At 38.5% G+C, this 15,090-nt stretch overlaps 1 protein-coding gene across 1 annotated transcript; it reads left to right on the plus strand.

Annotated features, from left to right (window-relative positions):
- Positions 1–374: 374 nt before the first annotated feature.
- Positions 375–15,090, plus strand: si:ch73-364h19.1. Its single transcript, XM_036590292.1, has 5 exons — positions 375–487; positions 2,365–2,474; positions 9,336–9,434; positions 11,677–11,847; positions 13,291–15,090. Exons 1-5 carry the CDS (start codon positions 412–414, stop codon positions 13,477–13,479), a joined length of 645 nt encoding a protein of 214 aa, XP_036446185.1. The 5' UTR covers positions 375–411; the 3' UTR covers positions 13,480–15,090.

Below are 15,090 nucleotides of genomic sequence, written 5' to 3' on the forward strand. Positions count from 1 at the left end.
CGTCTGTTTCCTATCACCACCACTGTGAACAATTCTGACTTTCAAGTTTCTCTACCTCAGAGCATTTCACACCAAACCTCTCCTAATGACTTTGTTTACATCTTAACAATTTAATTGTGCAGAAATTCTGAAAAATTGGTAGAGTTCCCCTTTACGTTTTCTGTGTTTTCTTTTCTTCACGGTTAGCACAATCGGCTAGACTACTCTCATTGCTTCACGCTTTCCTGCTCACGGAACGAGAGAGTCGTGACTGACGTTCAGAACTTTTTTCTTCACGGAAGGAGGAGGAGGAGGAAGAGGTGGAGGTGGTGGAGGAGGAGGAGGAGGGCTCTCACCCTTCAGTCCGAGATGGAGCGGGACAGAGGGAAGTCAAACTTCACTGCTTAGCTCCTATGTAGCCGTTTCTCAGAGATGTCCACCGCCGTTTCTCCAACCGTCTCCTCCACGGTTTTCCCAACGGACCAGCTCACCATCATCGTGGCGTCCTGTAAGTGTAAAGTCTGTTCGGGTTTGTTTTTCTCCGCTTAGCATAACCTTAAAGTGGGCTTCAGAACGTCCTTTCATTTGCCTTTACATGTTTGGCTGTAGTAAGTTTATTGTACACGCTTAGAAAAGATTTCCTGAAGGGTTCTTTAATGAAGGGAATGTTTCTATTTAGAACTACGAGTTCTGTACATAACCATTTCATGCTTAAATAGTTCTTCAGATTGATGGAGAATGTGCTGTATATGGTTATATATTAAACCTTTCTGAAAATGGTTCTGTATAGCACCAGAATGGGGTCTTTTGTTGTTAAAAGTTTGACATTGTCACAATTGAAAAACATTACTTGGGGCTGTATAGAACCATTTTCCAAAAGGTTCTATATAGAACCACATACAGCACATATTGCATCAATCTGAAGAACCATTTAACAATTCAAAGAACTAAGCATGAAATGGTTCTTATATAGAACTCATGGTTGTCTTTACTAAATTATTGCGATGGTTATGATGATTATGAATAATGATTTGGTTCATTCGTTTATGATATATGCTACTATAATCTGATATGCTGCTGTAATCTTGTTATCACAGATACTCAGATAATCTAGTAAAATGAGTGTATGGAAGTGTCTTAATGAAATGAACAAGGTCTGCCATACTTATCAGTGTTCTTTAAAACTTCATGATATTAAAATATCTATGTAGATTGCTCATTTCAGCTCAAACTTCAACAAATGTATATGTGTTTGAAAATACAGTTGGGATAGTAATATACATTTATGGAATCTTAATAAAAAGCATTCATCAAACGAATGAGAGCTAAAACCTACAATATTATCCAGCATCAGTGTTTATTAAAACATAATGATATTTAAGTATCTGTATGTAGGCCGTTACTATAACCTTAAAAATAAAGGCTCCTAAAAGGTTCTTGCCTTTAATGTACTCAAAATTGCTATACACCCTTCATATTATGTGTTTCTAACTTTAGCCCCTTAAAATTACAGGCTTATTATAACCTAAGGCTTATTACTGAGTAACAACATGGACAACAGTGTTATTCCTAAAGGGGAATTGCATTGATTTTTCATTATTGTCTGCATGAATTAAATTAAATCATTAAAATGTAATTCAGAGTGTTTTGATGTTAAATGTTCTGTTCAAGAGAATTAATATGTCACAGTGGTGGTGATAGGAACCAGACGTCCAAAGAGTTTAACACCCCTAAAAGCAACCTCACAGACAGTTACTACATGAAATGATTAGAAGGACCCTGCAGGATTCCTAAGACGGTAGTTTTATGCTAAAGTTTTGGACTAAAACGTTTTAATTTGAATCCATTCATGCTGAAGAGGTACATGCTGGGTGTTATAAGGCAAAATAGTCCCCAGAAAAACATATATTTTTTTGCAGATTTTACCATTAACAGCATCACATAGAAAAACTGAGAAGACACATGTAGGTCCACTGGTTGCTTTGTATAGTAAATAAAATTGGATATATTTGCGGTGTTGACATCATGAGCCCTGGTTTCTATTCCCATTGTCAAGAAGAGTTACCTTCATTATCAATGATGGAATAATGAAGAAATCTCTGCAATCCCTCTTTCAGTTGTAGAAATGTGTAATAAAAGTTTGGACCTTTCCTTTAGGTTCTGGACATTTGAGGGCTTTAAAAGGTTCCTCACACTCATACATCTTCTGTAAAGAACCATTTATTGGAGGATTCTTTAAGGAACCAACAGAGCTTTTTTGGTATCTTTGTTTCACAAGTTAATTAGCTCAGACTTCACTATGTTGGCGAAATGTCTGAGGAATGGTTTCTAACATGAATGGTGGTTAACAGTCTGGTTGATGAATCATCTTTCTTTTCTCTGCAGTTTCTTGTCTGGTGTTTTTTGTGGTGATCGCTGTGCTGCTGTCTCTGCTCTTCCGGAAGGACCCTCTGTGCTGCAAAGTCAGAGCTTATCGAAACTCACATGGAGACTTGGTGAGCCTCCTCTTATTCACACTCTTGCAAATCTCACCCTTTCGACCACAAACAGTTGAGAGAATGACAAGCTAGCCAGCTGTGAAAAAGCCAGGTCAGCCCTATTCTGACTGTTTTGTACAGGAAGCATCTTCTGCCGTTAGTTTTATCAGAAGCCTGTTTGGTGGTCTGCACAAACATTGTGTAGATTACGCTTCCTTTTTCTTGAAGATATCTCTGCTTGAACCCAACCTAGAGATATCTGGCTTTCTTGGAGATATCTCTGCTCTAACCCACAGCTGCTATTAGGAACTGTTCCAAGTGTTTTGGCTCAGATAAGGGAGTGGGAGCATTAGATATGTCAAATCCAGCAAAGCTAATTTAACCCCTCATACTGCAAGAGCCTGTACATGGATCCATACTGCTATACTTCATTCTCCTAACTAAATCGCTTATGTGTTAGTTTTGTAGTAGTTAACAAATAATTCATAATAGTTACTGAATAATAAGGCTTAAAGGAATACAGCAGTTTTCAACCTAATCTCTGCCAGATCTGTGTGATTTACTACCATGTGACAGTAGTTTCCCTGTGCTTAGAAATACACAGAAAACTCTCTGAAGCACCTGCACATCAGCTTCTATTATACGTGACTTTAGAGTCAATGGGTTTTCTGTTTTGTTTTTTTTTTATTTTAAGTTATTGTCTGTCATAATCGACTGTGTTATATACACAACAGACAGGTATTTGATGTAAAAAATGCTAGAGGATTCCTTGAAAGGGCCCATATCCTACATTTTTCTTGTATTTTATTTTGTCCCTGAGGTCTAGCTATAATATTTGTAATGTTTAGTAGTATTGTATATAAGAAGACACTTGCATGACTATTTTCCAACCTCTCTTTATTCCTAAGACTTAAACAGGCTGTTTTTTTACTGTCCCTTTAAGGCTGATAAGTGTAAATTATCTCAGTTCTGATTGGCTGCTCTGTTTTAGGCCTGTCACAGTCATGACATTTTAGTTTCCAATTAAGTGCATTATGAATAATCAGGATTAATGTATGAGCAACTATTACAAGTACAGATCAAAAGTGGCCAAACTGGCTGATTATCCTTCTTGTTTCCTAGCTGTCAATATTTAGTAGCTCCGAATTAATGATAGACAAAGTTGAACTCAAATAAACAAACATTACTGAGGCTACGGTGTTATAGCACCAGTCAGAAGTTAGACCTTTTGTTGTTTTCATAAGACTCATGATGTGTCTCAATAAATGCGCATTCTACTTCCTTTTATTTACATGCATTTGCTTCAACCCAAGTGATAAAGACTCACCCGATTCACATTCTGCTGCGACATAAACATATTTAGATATACGTTTCATAATCTTTATATAGATTATGAAAGCTAACAACTGTGGAAAATAACTCCAATTAGCCTAAATAATCACAGTTATAATGAGGAATATGTCACTGGGACAGGCATATTCTTTATTTTATGTCATTCAAAAAGCAGTACAGGCTGAAATTTTCTCAGTATGCTGGTGTGGCTCTGAAAAACGGGAAACTTTATTTCATACAGTGCCAGAAGCACAAATTGTGAACTGATCCAGCTGTGCTATTATCTCTTACCGCAAACACCATCCACTACACCAATAAACACAATGAAACTATGTGCAAGTGAAAGTGATACGCTGTGGCTGTGAACGTCATGAGTTATCTCCACAAATAGAGCTTCCTCTAAGCAGGGCATAATAGCTTGATTGTTCCCGCCGGTCTATTGACTAGCAGCATACTGTATCTTGGCAAACTTTACACAGTAATCAGATCCGTAACCGAGCAGGAGGGAAACTCCCAGTGCGCTGCTGGCAGGAGCAGAGCCCTGAGTATTCCAACTGACCTCTCTCGCCCTCACTGAGGGTCTGGCAGAGGTGGGCTTTCTGACCCCCAAGCAATGTGGATAGAATAGGTCAGTCCAGAACTGTGTTTTAATTAACAGTGCAACTTAGGTTATACCAGCTTATAATGGATCAACCATTTTCAGTGTTTGTTCTAGGGGTAGGTAATATGATGATATATATTAGATAAATTACATCACAATATGCTCTTCTGAGCATATAACGGGTCAGTATTTCTACTCTGAACTGCATGTATCATCAAAAAAGATTTAGACCAATTATAGAGTCTGTAAGCAACATTGTAAACAACATGAACAGCATAGTAACAAGTAGCTGATTGATAACTTCAATTTCTTAATGACAGTGAAAGGAAGAGACAAGAAGAAAGTGTTCAGATATTTTTTGTAGTCTTCCCTTACTTCATTAGAGTCAATTTATTTAGTTTTAGATCCGTAGTCAGCTGCTTAGATGAGCCCATGGCTGTTGAGCGTAAGCACAACACCCTGAAGGGTTTGAAGGGTCGCACATTTTATAGTGCTCTAGAACTGTCTACACCTGACTTGGATTAAGGCCTTATGAGTCAAATATGCTCTTAATTTCGCACCTGTCTTGGTCCTTAATCAGGTCCTGGTAAAAGTGTTATGGTTTCAAAGCAATACTGTCATTTAATATATAAACTTTACACTCAGAATTTGCTTAGAGGAAACTTGCCCCAGATCAATATCAAAGGGCAGCTTTTAGCCTGAATGATGTTGGACAGGAAGTGTCCCCTGTGTTGCAGCCCACACTCTAGCAATAACATCCTCAGAGCTTCCTCTTCCTGCTGAGTGTCAATCTTAGCCAGGCCCCTAGAGGAACTTGGAGCTTATCTTGGTAAGGCAGGGACAACACTTTCCTAACCTTTCTCTCACTCACGGGAAACACATGCCCACCTGCTGCTATGTTTGGTTCAGGGACCAATGTGCCGACATTCATGTTACATGTTAGGAGGAAAGAAAGGTTACAACTGTAACAACTTTCTCCTTATAACAGAAAAGAAAAAATAATATTGTTGTTACAGTATCAGGTTTTGGCCATTGAGAACTAAGGCTCATCAGACAACATTGAGGTCTCGCAGACTTATCAATATTGACAGAATTCCTGCTGATAAATAGTGGCATGGTTTATGTTGAATGGAAAGGCTTACAAGTACAAAGCCATCAGAAGCTGGACTGTTTCTTACATCCCAGTGTTTATAGAGTTTGCAAGGCTACATTCACACAGTAAGCAGTGCTCCTATTTTTTTTGTTTGTTCATATTATTTTTGTTGTTCATATTATTTATGTAATGTGGCCAATGTCTAACATTAGACTGAACAGTTCACACTCCACCCTGTCGTCTGTCTTCGTTTAAGATGGAGAGATGTCAGAATCACCTGAGCGAGTTCAAATAGGGTGGAACAATGAATCATTTTTATATCAAAATCACAATTTGAAGGTGCAATGTTCAAATGACAAGAGCTGCAGTTTGAATTATATCCTACATTACATTACTGTTGTGTTAAGTTTTAAATGAAGATTTTAGCCTAATAATTCAGAGCTGATGACAGGCCATATGTTACACTACATTCAGCATTCAAGCCTGAAAAAATGCAGATCTTAAGAAAAAGTAAAGCTTAATTTATAGATTGCATTGAAATTGGTATCGCAATATTAATTAAAATCGTAATTAGATATTTTCCCTGAATCACTCAACTCTGCGGCCGCATTGAATGGAGTATACGGAAGCAGTAAAATATGGTAAATTTCTGTGTTTAAGAGCGAACGTTAGCAAATGGAAACAAACTCAGTTTTTAAAGTGGCGTTAGATATCAGGCTAAATAAGCTGATCTTTGTTAAGATCATTTTCCTCCTTTGCTTCTTTTTTTCCAAAGTACCCTTAAAGTAAACCTGATTTTGAATAGTTGTTTGACTTTCTTTAGATAGTGCTATGCTTACTTGTTTACACTATGCATGCTCGCCTCCAAAATGAACTATGTAAAGAGTTACCATAGTAACAGGCATTTTGATTACGTTGCTGTAAGGTTGCTTTTCCCACCTGCACACAACTGAATGTGGAATTGGATACATACATGATACATAAATTCTGTTCTGACTGTTCAGACAGAGGCGACATATGTATCAAATTTAGGTACCACATACAAAAGTAGCCCAAATAAGAATTGAAACTGTCAGATTGTGTGTGATTTTTGCTGTTCACACTGTGACACAAAATACAAATCAGTGCCAAAATGGTGTGTATCACTTTTGCCCACAATGTGAACACAACACTGTGACAATTTCCTTCACTTCATTTTTGTCTGTACAGGCTGAACTGATAGATTTGAACCTATAATGGTCTTCTCAACTCCAAGCTCAGCATATGACATCAAATCAACATGGCCGCTCACACCAACAACAGTAATAAAACACCATTTCTCTATTTTTAAAAGTGATTTGCCTTAGATCGGCATACAGTCCCGTTAGTTGATTAAATCAATAACATTGACCATAAAGTTTGCTGTTTTGAGAAGGTACATACCTCAGGAATGTTAAAGCTATCGCTCACATCACTAATGTTAGCTGGCTAGCATGATGCTAATAATACTCCATTTCATTTAATGTTTTCCCTCTTTGTTGATCGAACAACATCAAAAATGCCAAGTCGATCACAGAATATAGAATATAGAATTGAAGAGTTTCATGTCAAAATGTTTTATATCCATTTGTAATAATTTTGCCTATAAAGAGTTTCTGAAAGGTATAACAGCTGATGTATGATGGAAAACACATTTTTATTTCTCTAATATAGGAGGTATAATGCATAATATAGCACTGATATTTTTTTTGTGTGTGTAAAGCCCACTGCCAACAATGTATATCATGAAAAAGAAGAACTTTTTCAGAAGTGGTCTATCATGCATTTTGCAAAGGAACCCTTCAATTATATTACTGGAATTTTTAGCCTTTTGAAATCAGTATCAGTCACAAAATTTTCATACCGGTCAGGCCCTGTTGAGAGCATTTTTAGTTGATGAAGCCATACACTGTAGACAAAAGAGTTTGATTTCCGGTGAATTTCATTGCTAGTTAATTGTACACAAAGCAATTTTATTGAAAGTCTACAAACGCTAAAGCAGTTGAAAGAGAAACCCTATTAGAATGATAGCCCTTTGTCAAAGTGTCTCATGAAGACTCTACTTGACTTGTTTTTTACTTACTTATACCTTCCCTTTTTCTTAGGGGCTTTTCTCATGAATGGTAGCTGAACCCTTCTGTGGTTGGTGGGGGGAGGTCTGAGCAGACAAAAGCTTTACTTTTAGGTCAGGCACTGAAAAAGACACACCACTGAAGAGGTCCTCCCCCGACTTTGGCCCTAATTTTACACGCTTGCGCTTTTTCACACTGCCTGAATCAGGGGGGTCTAAACAAAAGGACGTCTCTCTTTTTTTTTTTCCACAACAGCTAAGACTGTTGAAAGTGTGAACCAGTGAGGGAAGGTGACCCCTGACCTTGCTTTTACCAAACGGGCCTCTCTCTGCCCTGGCTGGCAGGGGCGGTGGGAAAGGTCATAACACGTCACAGAGAGTGACGTCACCATTGAAGCTGGGATATGTGTGTGATGGGGAGTTATGTGTGTTTTATACATTATCATCCAGAGAATGTTTGGCCAAAAATCAAATGTACATAATTTTCCTCTTAATCCAAAAGTAGTAGATCAGCTAAAACTTGCTTACGTGGTTTCTGACACTGTATGACATACTGCTATTTATGAAAATAAAATATAATTTTTTTTATAGATAACAGTATGTCGTAAAGTGTCAGAAACCACATAGCCAGCTGTAAGCTTCTTTTACTAAGCTATGTTAGCCTTGTAGATCCAGTGAAAAATGAAAGAAACAGACCTCAGACACCAAACATGTCTTGGCTGTTTGACTACATTTGGGGTAAGGGGGGAAACTATATCAGTGTTTTGGAGTTGGTCTAACAGAACAATATTAATTTGTAGTTTTAGTTAACTGCCATTAGATATAGTGTGTGGGGTATTTCTGATTGTTTTAGTAGAACAGTTTAAAATACATGAAAAGTACATAAGTGGTAAACATCCTTTCTGGTTTCTGATTGTTTAGTGTTCACAATACTGTGTACGGTTCCCTTTAGTTTAATTTTAAGCTACAGTCACATGAAAAAAACGTAGTGCACAATTTCTCTTGATATATAAAATATCATGTTAAATTTTACCAATACCCGCAGCTCTACTAGAAAATTCTGTACATTTAATTTTAGGCCAAACCACCACTTTTAGCCAGTATGGCAGGATATCTCAGAGAAGCTACTAAAGCTTAACCTCACATACACTCATTCTCAGTGTATCTGCATGTCACATCAGCTGACAAACGACCATGCTGTACTGCTACTTAGGTGACATATGGGGCCGTAAAATGGAGCGCGCTCGTTAAGTGGTACCTGCCGAAGAGACAAGAGAGGAACACAGTGAAGGCCTTTAAAAGACTAGTATCAGGGGTTGGTTACTAGGGGCCTGGATGACACAGTAAGACACTGCATTGTCTCTGGACACAAAGACCCCCATTTAGGTGCTTGGTAATCACCTAGCGTCCGGCTGAGCCAGAAGAATTCCCTGGCGTCATACAGTGGCCGCCTGCCCTAATCTTGTTTGGGAGGGGGGTGGGTTGTTGTGAGGAAGTCGCTTGGTGGTCCAAGTCATTGCCACCAATAATTTATGACCGGCCAAAGGTCTGGGTTTAACATTGTAGTAATGGGAATGGGAGACAACACAAAGAAGAGGACATGATTTTATATCCATGTCCTGTCATTGTCTGACGTTTAAATTTAGTTGCCCTTTAAATATTGCGCTAGTAGTTTGTGTTGTCATTTTTTCTGTAAAAGAGCACGATTTTGTCTAAAGTTTTGCTCATGTTTAAGTATAATAATGTTCTTTAACTTTTCTACAGGAGGCTCCCTCCCAGTACTACAGCAGCAGACAGACTCTGGTGGGCTCACCTTGTGCTGAAATGCCTTCTAACACAAGGCTCGATAACTCAAATACTCAGGTAAGGTAACTACAGCATATTCTTTTCATCCTTAGGGGATATTTTTTCCAGACCCAAATAAAACCCATAAGGCCATCACAGAAATGTGGTTATTGTCTGCCATTTTATCTGCTTCTCTATTTATCATGTGGTGTCTCATTGCTGTTCTTGCATTTATTTGATGTCAGAATCAGAATCCCTTTACTTCGCCATGTATGTTGCACATACAGATTTGTGTTGGTGAGAGCACGTATGTATGACATGCAACAGACCAGACAAGTACACAGACTGTAACAGATATTCAAAAGAAAACAAAGTAAATAGAAAAAGAATAAGAGAGTAAATGTAGAACAGCCTTTGTAAAAGGAGCTAGAATAAATATGTGAATATGTACATATGTTCAGGGTCTGAGGAGACATATAATAACTATAATTTATAGCATAATACAGTATGATATGGACATAGGCAAAAATGGATGCATTTTTTGTAATTTTTTACAGCAAATAAGTATATAGCATAGAGTAGGCCTGTCCCCGTTGACGTTGTCAAGTTACCATTGTAACAGACACCAGTTGATGTTGAAAACTCATTTGCTACCAGTTTTAGAAAGTGTTCATCTATTGATTACATTGTGCAAACCATAGTAAGACAGCAGTATATGCACACGTAAATGCTACTGAACTTTAAAACATTGGGTTATGAGAGATCCTACAATAATACCGCATTTATTGTACCTAACATAAATGAGATTGTTCTAGATATCTAGGCAGATATAATAGCTATACAAAAAGACCCCTGTATGCTGTGGTGTAGCTTTTAGGATGTCTTCACACCACAGTGTCAGGTTTCAGAGTGAAAAATGACTTCAGCCTCTGGAAAAACACATAGGTAAAATTGCATTAGAGAAGAAGGCAAGCTAATCTAAGTGGCCACAAGTTCTCAGACAGTAAAGCTTGTGACATTCGTAATGTTGTTCTCTCTTGCTAGATTAATTACAGTTTTGTGGTCAAATTAAAGATGACAATATCCTACAACCACAACATTTACTAACTTGCACTTATTATGTTCTTTTAAATGGTGAAAAACTTAAATGGTTTCACTGTTTTCTCCCGCTTCTGCCTCAGTGTAAGGGACTGAAAAATTACAGGACAAAACAAAAAAATTACAGGGTAAAGCAAAGCAAAGAAATACACCCCCCCAACCTTGTTTAAATGTTTTCTGCTGTTACTTTCCACACAGTTACCAAAATAAAAGTTACTGACACAGGCCTAGTACAGAGGAGTTATAGAGTTATACAGTAAGAGAAGTTTGTTAGGTACAATTTAAGTTTAAAGTGCAAGGTGTTCACTGCAGTTAAGGAACGCTACAGCTCTGGAGAAAAAAACTGTTTGTATGTCTAGTTGTGTTGGCTTTGATAGCCCTAAGTCTTCTACTAGAAAATGTGATATATATTTTTAAAGAACATGATCTAACAAAGCCAAAAATCTGTATAGGTTTTATTTAGTCTGTTTCACAAATACCTTTTTTTCTGAAAAAGACAACACATGGACAGGAGTATATGTCACACATCAGTTGTGACTGACTGCATTTACCAAAACAAATTAATAATCATCTCTTACCAGTCTGAGCTTGCACACTAACTCAAGAAAAAAACACAGTACATTTAACAATAGAGGAAGCCTTGTGCATCTTTCATACACCGATAGAAAACATTGTAGCACTGTTGCCACTGCAATTATGGATTAGGCTTTGTCCATGTTTGAGAAACCAGCCCTAGACATTTTGCTTTACTATTTAAATGTAATTATGTAATTATATTATTGATTACACTGTTGGAAATGTAATAAATTAGATTTACAGGCTGGGGTCTGCACTGGTTTTGTGTTTGTTTTGATGTCAAGAAATAACATGGCAAAAATATACATTTTTTCTTGCTGCAAAACAAGACTGTACACACAGTATTAACTTTCCAACAAATTCAAACTTAATTAAATGTCTTTTCTAGTACCAGAAATGTGGCATAGATGGAAAATATAGAAGGCACTTTTAATAGAATTTCCCACTTACTTCAACAAGCTATGAGTGACAAATAATTAATATGATAAATAATTAATATAATTTAAAAAAGACACCATGCTTTTGTTCTGTTCGAAGGGTACACTTCCTCAAGTATTGCAATCATTCATGCTTTTGCATTTGCTATGATTCTATGGTCTGCTGGTCAATATCCTTCATCCACCAATCATGACTCTCTGTTCATCAGTCAGGGCAGCTGTTCTACGTTGGCCTGCCCAGCACGTACCGGCTGCCGTCCCTGGAGCCGCCGATGCCTCGCCTGCCCTCATATGAGAGCGTGCGCAAGAAAGACCGACAGCGGCAGATCCACATGATGATAGCCGACCGCTTTGGCCTCCACGGACCTATGACGACTGAGGTGAATTCCTTTTGCCATGGTAACCGAGCCAGTTTAGTGTTTTGCAAAAGTGCAGTTGGCCTCCGAGGTCAGCGATGATAATCGAATCACTTGAGTTTGTGTCCCCACACTGGCCTGCAGCTATCAGCTCCATCTGCTCTATAATAGGAGTAAATGATAATAGATTTTCATTGGGTGAATTACCCTCAATTTTGCTCACACTAATTTCGCTAATATGAGCGCGTCAGAGCAGCAGAGGCTCTTCAGGCTTTGGCCCTTCACCTGCACTGTTGCCATGGCGCCCAGGCCGTTCATTTTGTTGCCCTTTGATGTTGATTTTGTGGCGCGCCGTATGACTTGGGAGTTCCACATGAGCTCACGAACTAATGGGGAAAAAAAGGCCTGTCAAACACAATTAAGCCCAGCCTGCCGAAAAGTAAACACCAGAGGAGAATGTGGCTTATTGTCCTTTTCTCTTCTCCTCCTTTCCTCTCCGTGACCCTGTCAGTGGGTGGACCCATCCGCCCCCTCACCTCGTCACTCACAGGATGTCTCCCTTGCACGCTGGGGGGTATTGGTCGAGTCTGATTACCTCACCTGTTCTAAGACCAGTCAATGTATTTATAGGAATACTTCTGTGTTTCTTGGCCTAATGTCTGTCTGCTTCATCTGTAGCATCTTTACCATGGAAGGCAAATCCGCTGTGTTTCCTGTACTTAGTAAAAGAATGGAAAAAACAGCACCTGCCCATAGGCGTTTACTACATATGTGTTATAACAGCCTTTTGCTCAGACGCCTTTGAGCTTAGGGCTCTATATTGAGCCTTGTAATAAGACAGAGTCGCTCGAAACTCACTTACTGTCGCTGTTGTGCGAAAACCTTGTATCTCTTCCTTGAAAAAAAAAACACCCTTTACTCTAACTTCCATTAAAAGTTAAGAACGTTTTGCCTTCTCCTATAAAGTTAGCATTTTGAGATACACGTTATTATTTGGACAGTGATATGCTACAGATGCAGTGGCTAGAGATTAGATAAAAAACTTCTGGGTATTCTTTTAAAATGGCCTTCTTTCAAGGTTTGCTATAAAGCATGGGGCCCTAAGCTTGAAGGTATTAAAAGATAAACATATATATCTCCCAATGAAGAGGGAGAGAGAGAAAGAGAGAGGAGATACAAGATGAGACACGAGCCAAGTAGTGACCCGGAGAACTGTAGCTACTCTGGCAAATTTGCTATGTAAATACTTGCACAAGCTAAAATGGCAGCAGCAATATTAGAAACCTGCCCAACTTAGACTAATATACATAATCTTATGAATAATTCATGAAAGCCTTGCCAAGATGCAAGTCCCAGTGAAGTGTCTGAAGTAAGGCAATAAATCTAAATGGGAAAATGGCATTTATTGGGTGTCTTTCATGAATTGTATTTGATTATGATTGACTTCTTCTCTGTTTGTCACTTCAGCCACCTCCCACGTATGAAGAAAGCATTCGGCAGTCAGTTCAGTCCCTGGAGGTTCCGTTTGACACCATGTCATCAGCGATAACACCAGATGCTCAGGTCATAAACCCTCAACCTATGGATGCCTTGCCTCAGTATGAGACTCTACCTCAAAATACAAGCTCTCCTGGTACTCAAGCTCAACCAGATTAACATAAGGGTTTCCAGTGAGTTCAGAAGAAGGACGCTGATCTGAGGTCACCACAGCTTGCTGAGGGAAGTGCTATTGGTGGTTTAAATGACAATTTCCAACCTGACCCACTGCTCTGGTGTTTTCTTTGTCTCTCAAAGACAATATTTAACCAGGCTGGTGGTGCTCAAGGCCAAAAGGCGTAATGCAAACACCAAGCTATAATGAGACTGCTGCCAGTATTTAGGCATTACCTGACTCAGAAGCTGGGAATGTGAAGCACATCCTAAAAGTCTGGGTTGTTTGAAGCAAATCCTACAGACTGGAACTTTGTTTATCAATGACTCTTCACACGTTGACAGGAAAAACAGAGGATTTGACTGCAGCCTTTTGCTTAGAACCCTTTACCTACATCACAAAGAGGCTGTGTGAGGAGCAAAAGACAACTGCAAAATTCAATATTTATTGCCGTATCAACTCAATTGAGGAATTTGCTACAGTGTGCACGTGACAATAAAAAGACAGTGACAACAAATATAACATACACTATTTGTCCAAAAGTATCCAGACACCTCTTTGAAGTGGTGAATTTGAGGTGCACCAATTGCTGAGACAAGAGTTCAAGCTCTATGGAAAAGCATGTACAATATAATAGGACACTACAGAGCAGCTACACATGAGCTAAGGCCACCATGCCCAATGCCATGCTTTGGCTAGAGGGGGTATAAAGCGCCCCAGCATTGGGCTGTGGAACAGTGGAACTTCTCTGGAGTGATGGAGCCGGGATGTGTTGGGATGAGTTAGGGTGACGTTTGTGATCCAGAACTAATCATCCAACAACAGTATCTCACCTTATGAATGCTCTTGAGGCTGAATGCAATCATATCCTTACAGCAATGTTCCAACATATAGTGTAAAGTCTTCCAAGAAGAGTAGAGGCTGTTACTGCAGCAAAGAGAGGAAAACTGTCTATTAATATCATGATTTCAGAAGAAACATAAGATGAGCAGGGGTCTTCAGACTTTTGGACATATAGTGTACATCCTAATCTTGGAACTGCTGCACTATAATCAAAAATAAAATGTCCAATTGAAGACAGACTTTTAAAAGACTTGACATATGTGACTAAACAGACTGAATTACCATGTAATCTCAGGGAACTCTTGCACCGGGATTTGCACAGACTTGTGGCCTAATGGAGAGGGATTCTGAAATCTCTTGCCAAAGGAGCATTTTGTGTAATTTTTTCCTTTTTTATATTATTTTAAATTTTGTTCAATAATAGACCTCCCAAAAATAGAAACAGCCCTTTCATCCATTTTTCTAAATGTTTTTTTTTTCCTGGTAGTGCTAGTTGTTCATTTTTCCTCATTTTAAGTTTTTCCGCTTCAGCAATAATGACTCACGCTTACTGTGTGTGTTACTGGGTGTGCTTTTGAATATGAACTACAAGTCTTCAGGAAGAGACAACTTGTAATAATTTGCATAAATAAATCAAGAATGCGTTCACTGTGAATTATGCTCAGGTTAAACAAACACTTCAGCCATTATCAAGCCAATTTGTTGTATCTGTAACATATGGTTTATTATTACAGACAATCATTTTCCTATACTTACCAACACTAGTGGGCAAT

The sequence above is a fragment of the Colossoma macropomum genome, unplaced genomic scaffold (assembly GCF_904425465.1).
Source record: "Colossoma macropomum unplaced genomic scaffold, Colossoma_macropomum, whole genome shotgun sequence".
NCBI classification, from domain to species: Eukaryota; Metazoa; Chordata; class Actinopteri; order Characiformes; family Serrasalmidae; genus Colossoma; species Colossoma macropomum.

Coding starts and splice junctions, on each gene's coding strand:
- si:ch73-364h19.1 (XM_036590292.1), top strand. CDS start 412: ATGTCCACCGCCGTTTCTCCAACCGTCTCCTCCACGGTTTTCCCAACG. Junction 488..2,364: donor CACCATCATCGTGGCGTCCT/GTAAGTGTAAAG, acceptor TTTTCTCTGCAG/TTTCTTGTCTGGTGTTTTTT. Junction 11,848..13,290: donor ACGGACCTATGACGACTGAG/GTGAATTCCTTT, acceptor TTGTCACTTCAG/CCACCTCCCACGTATGAAGA.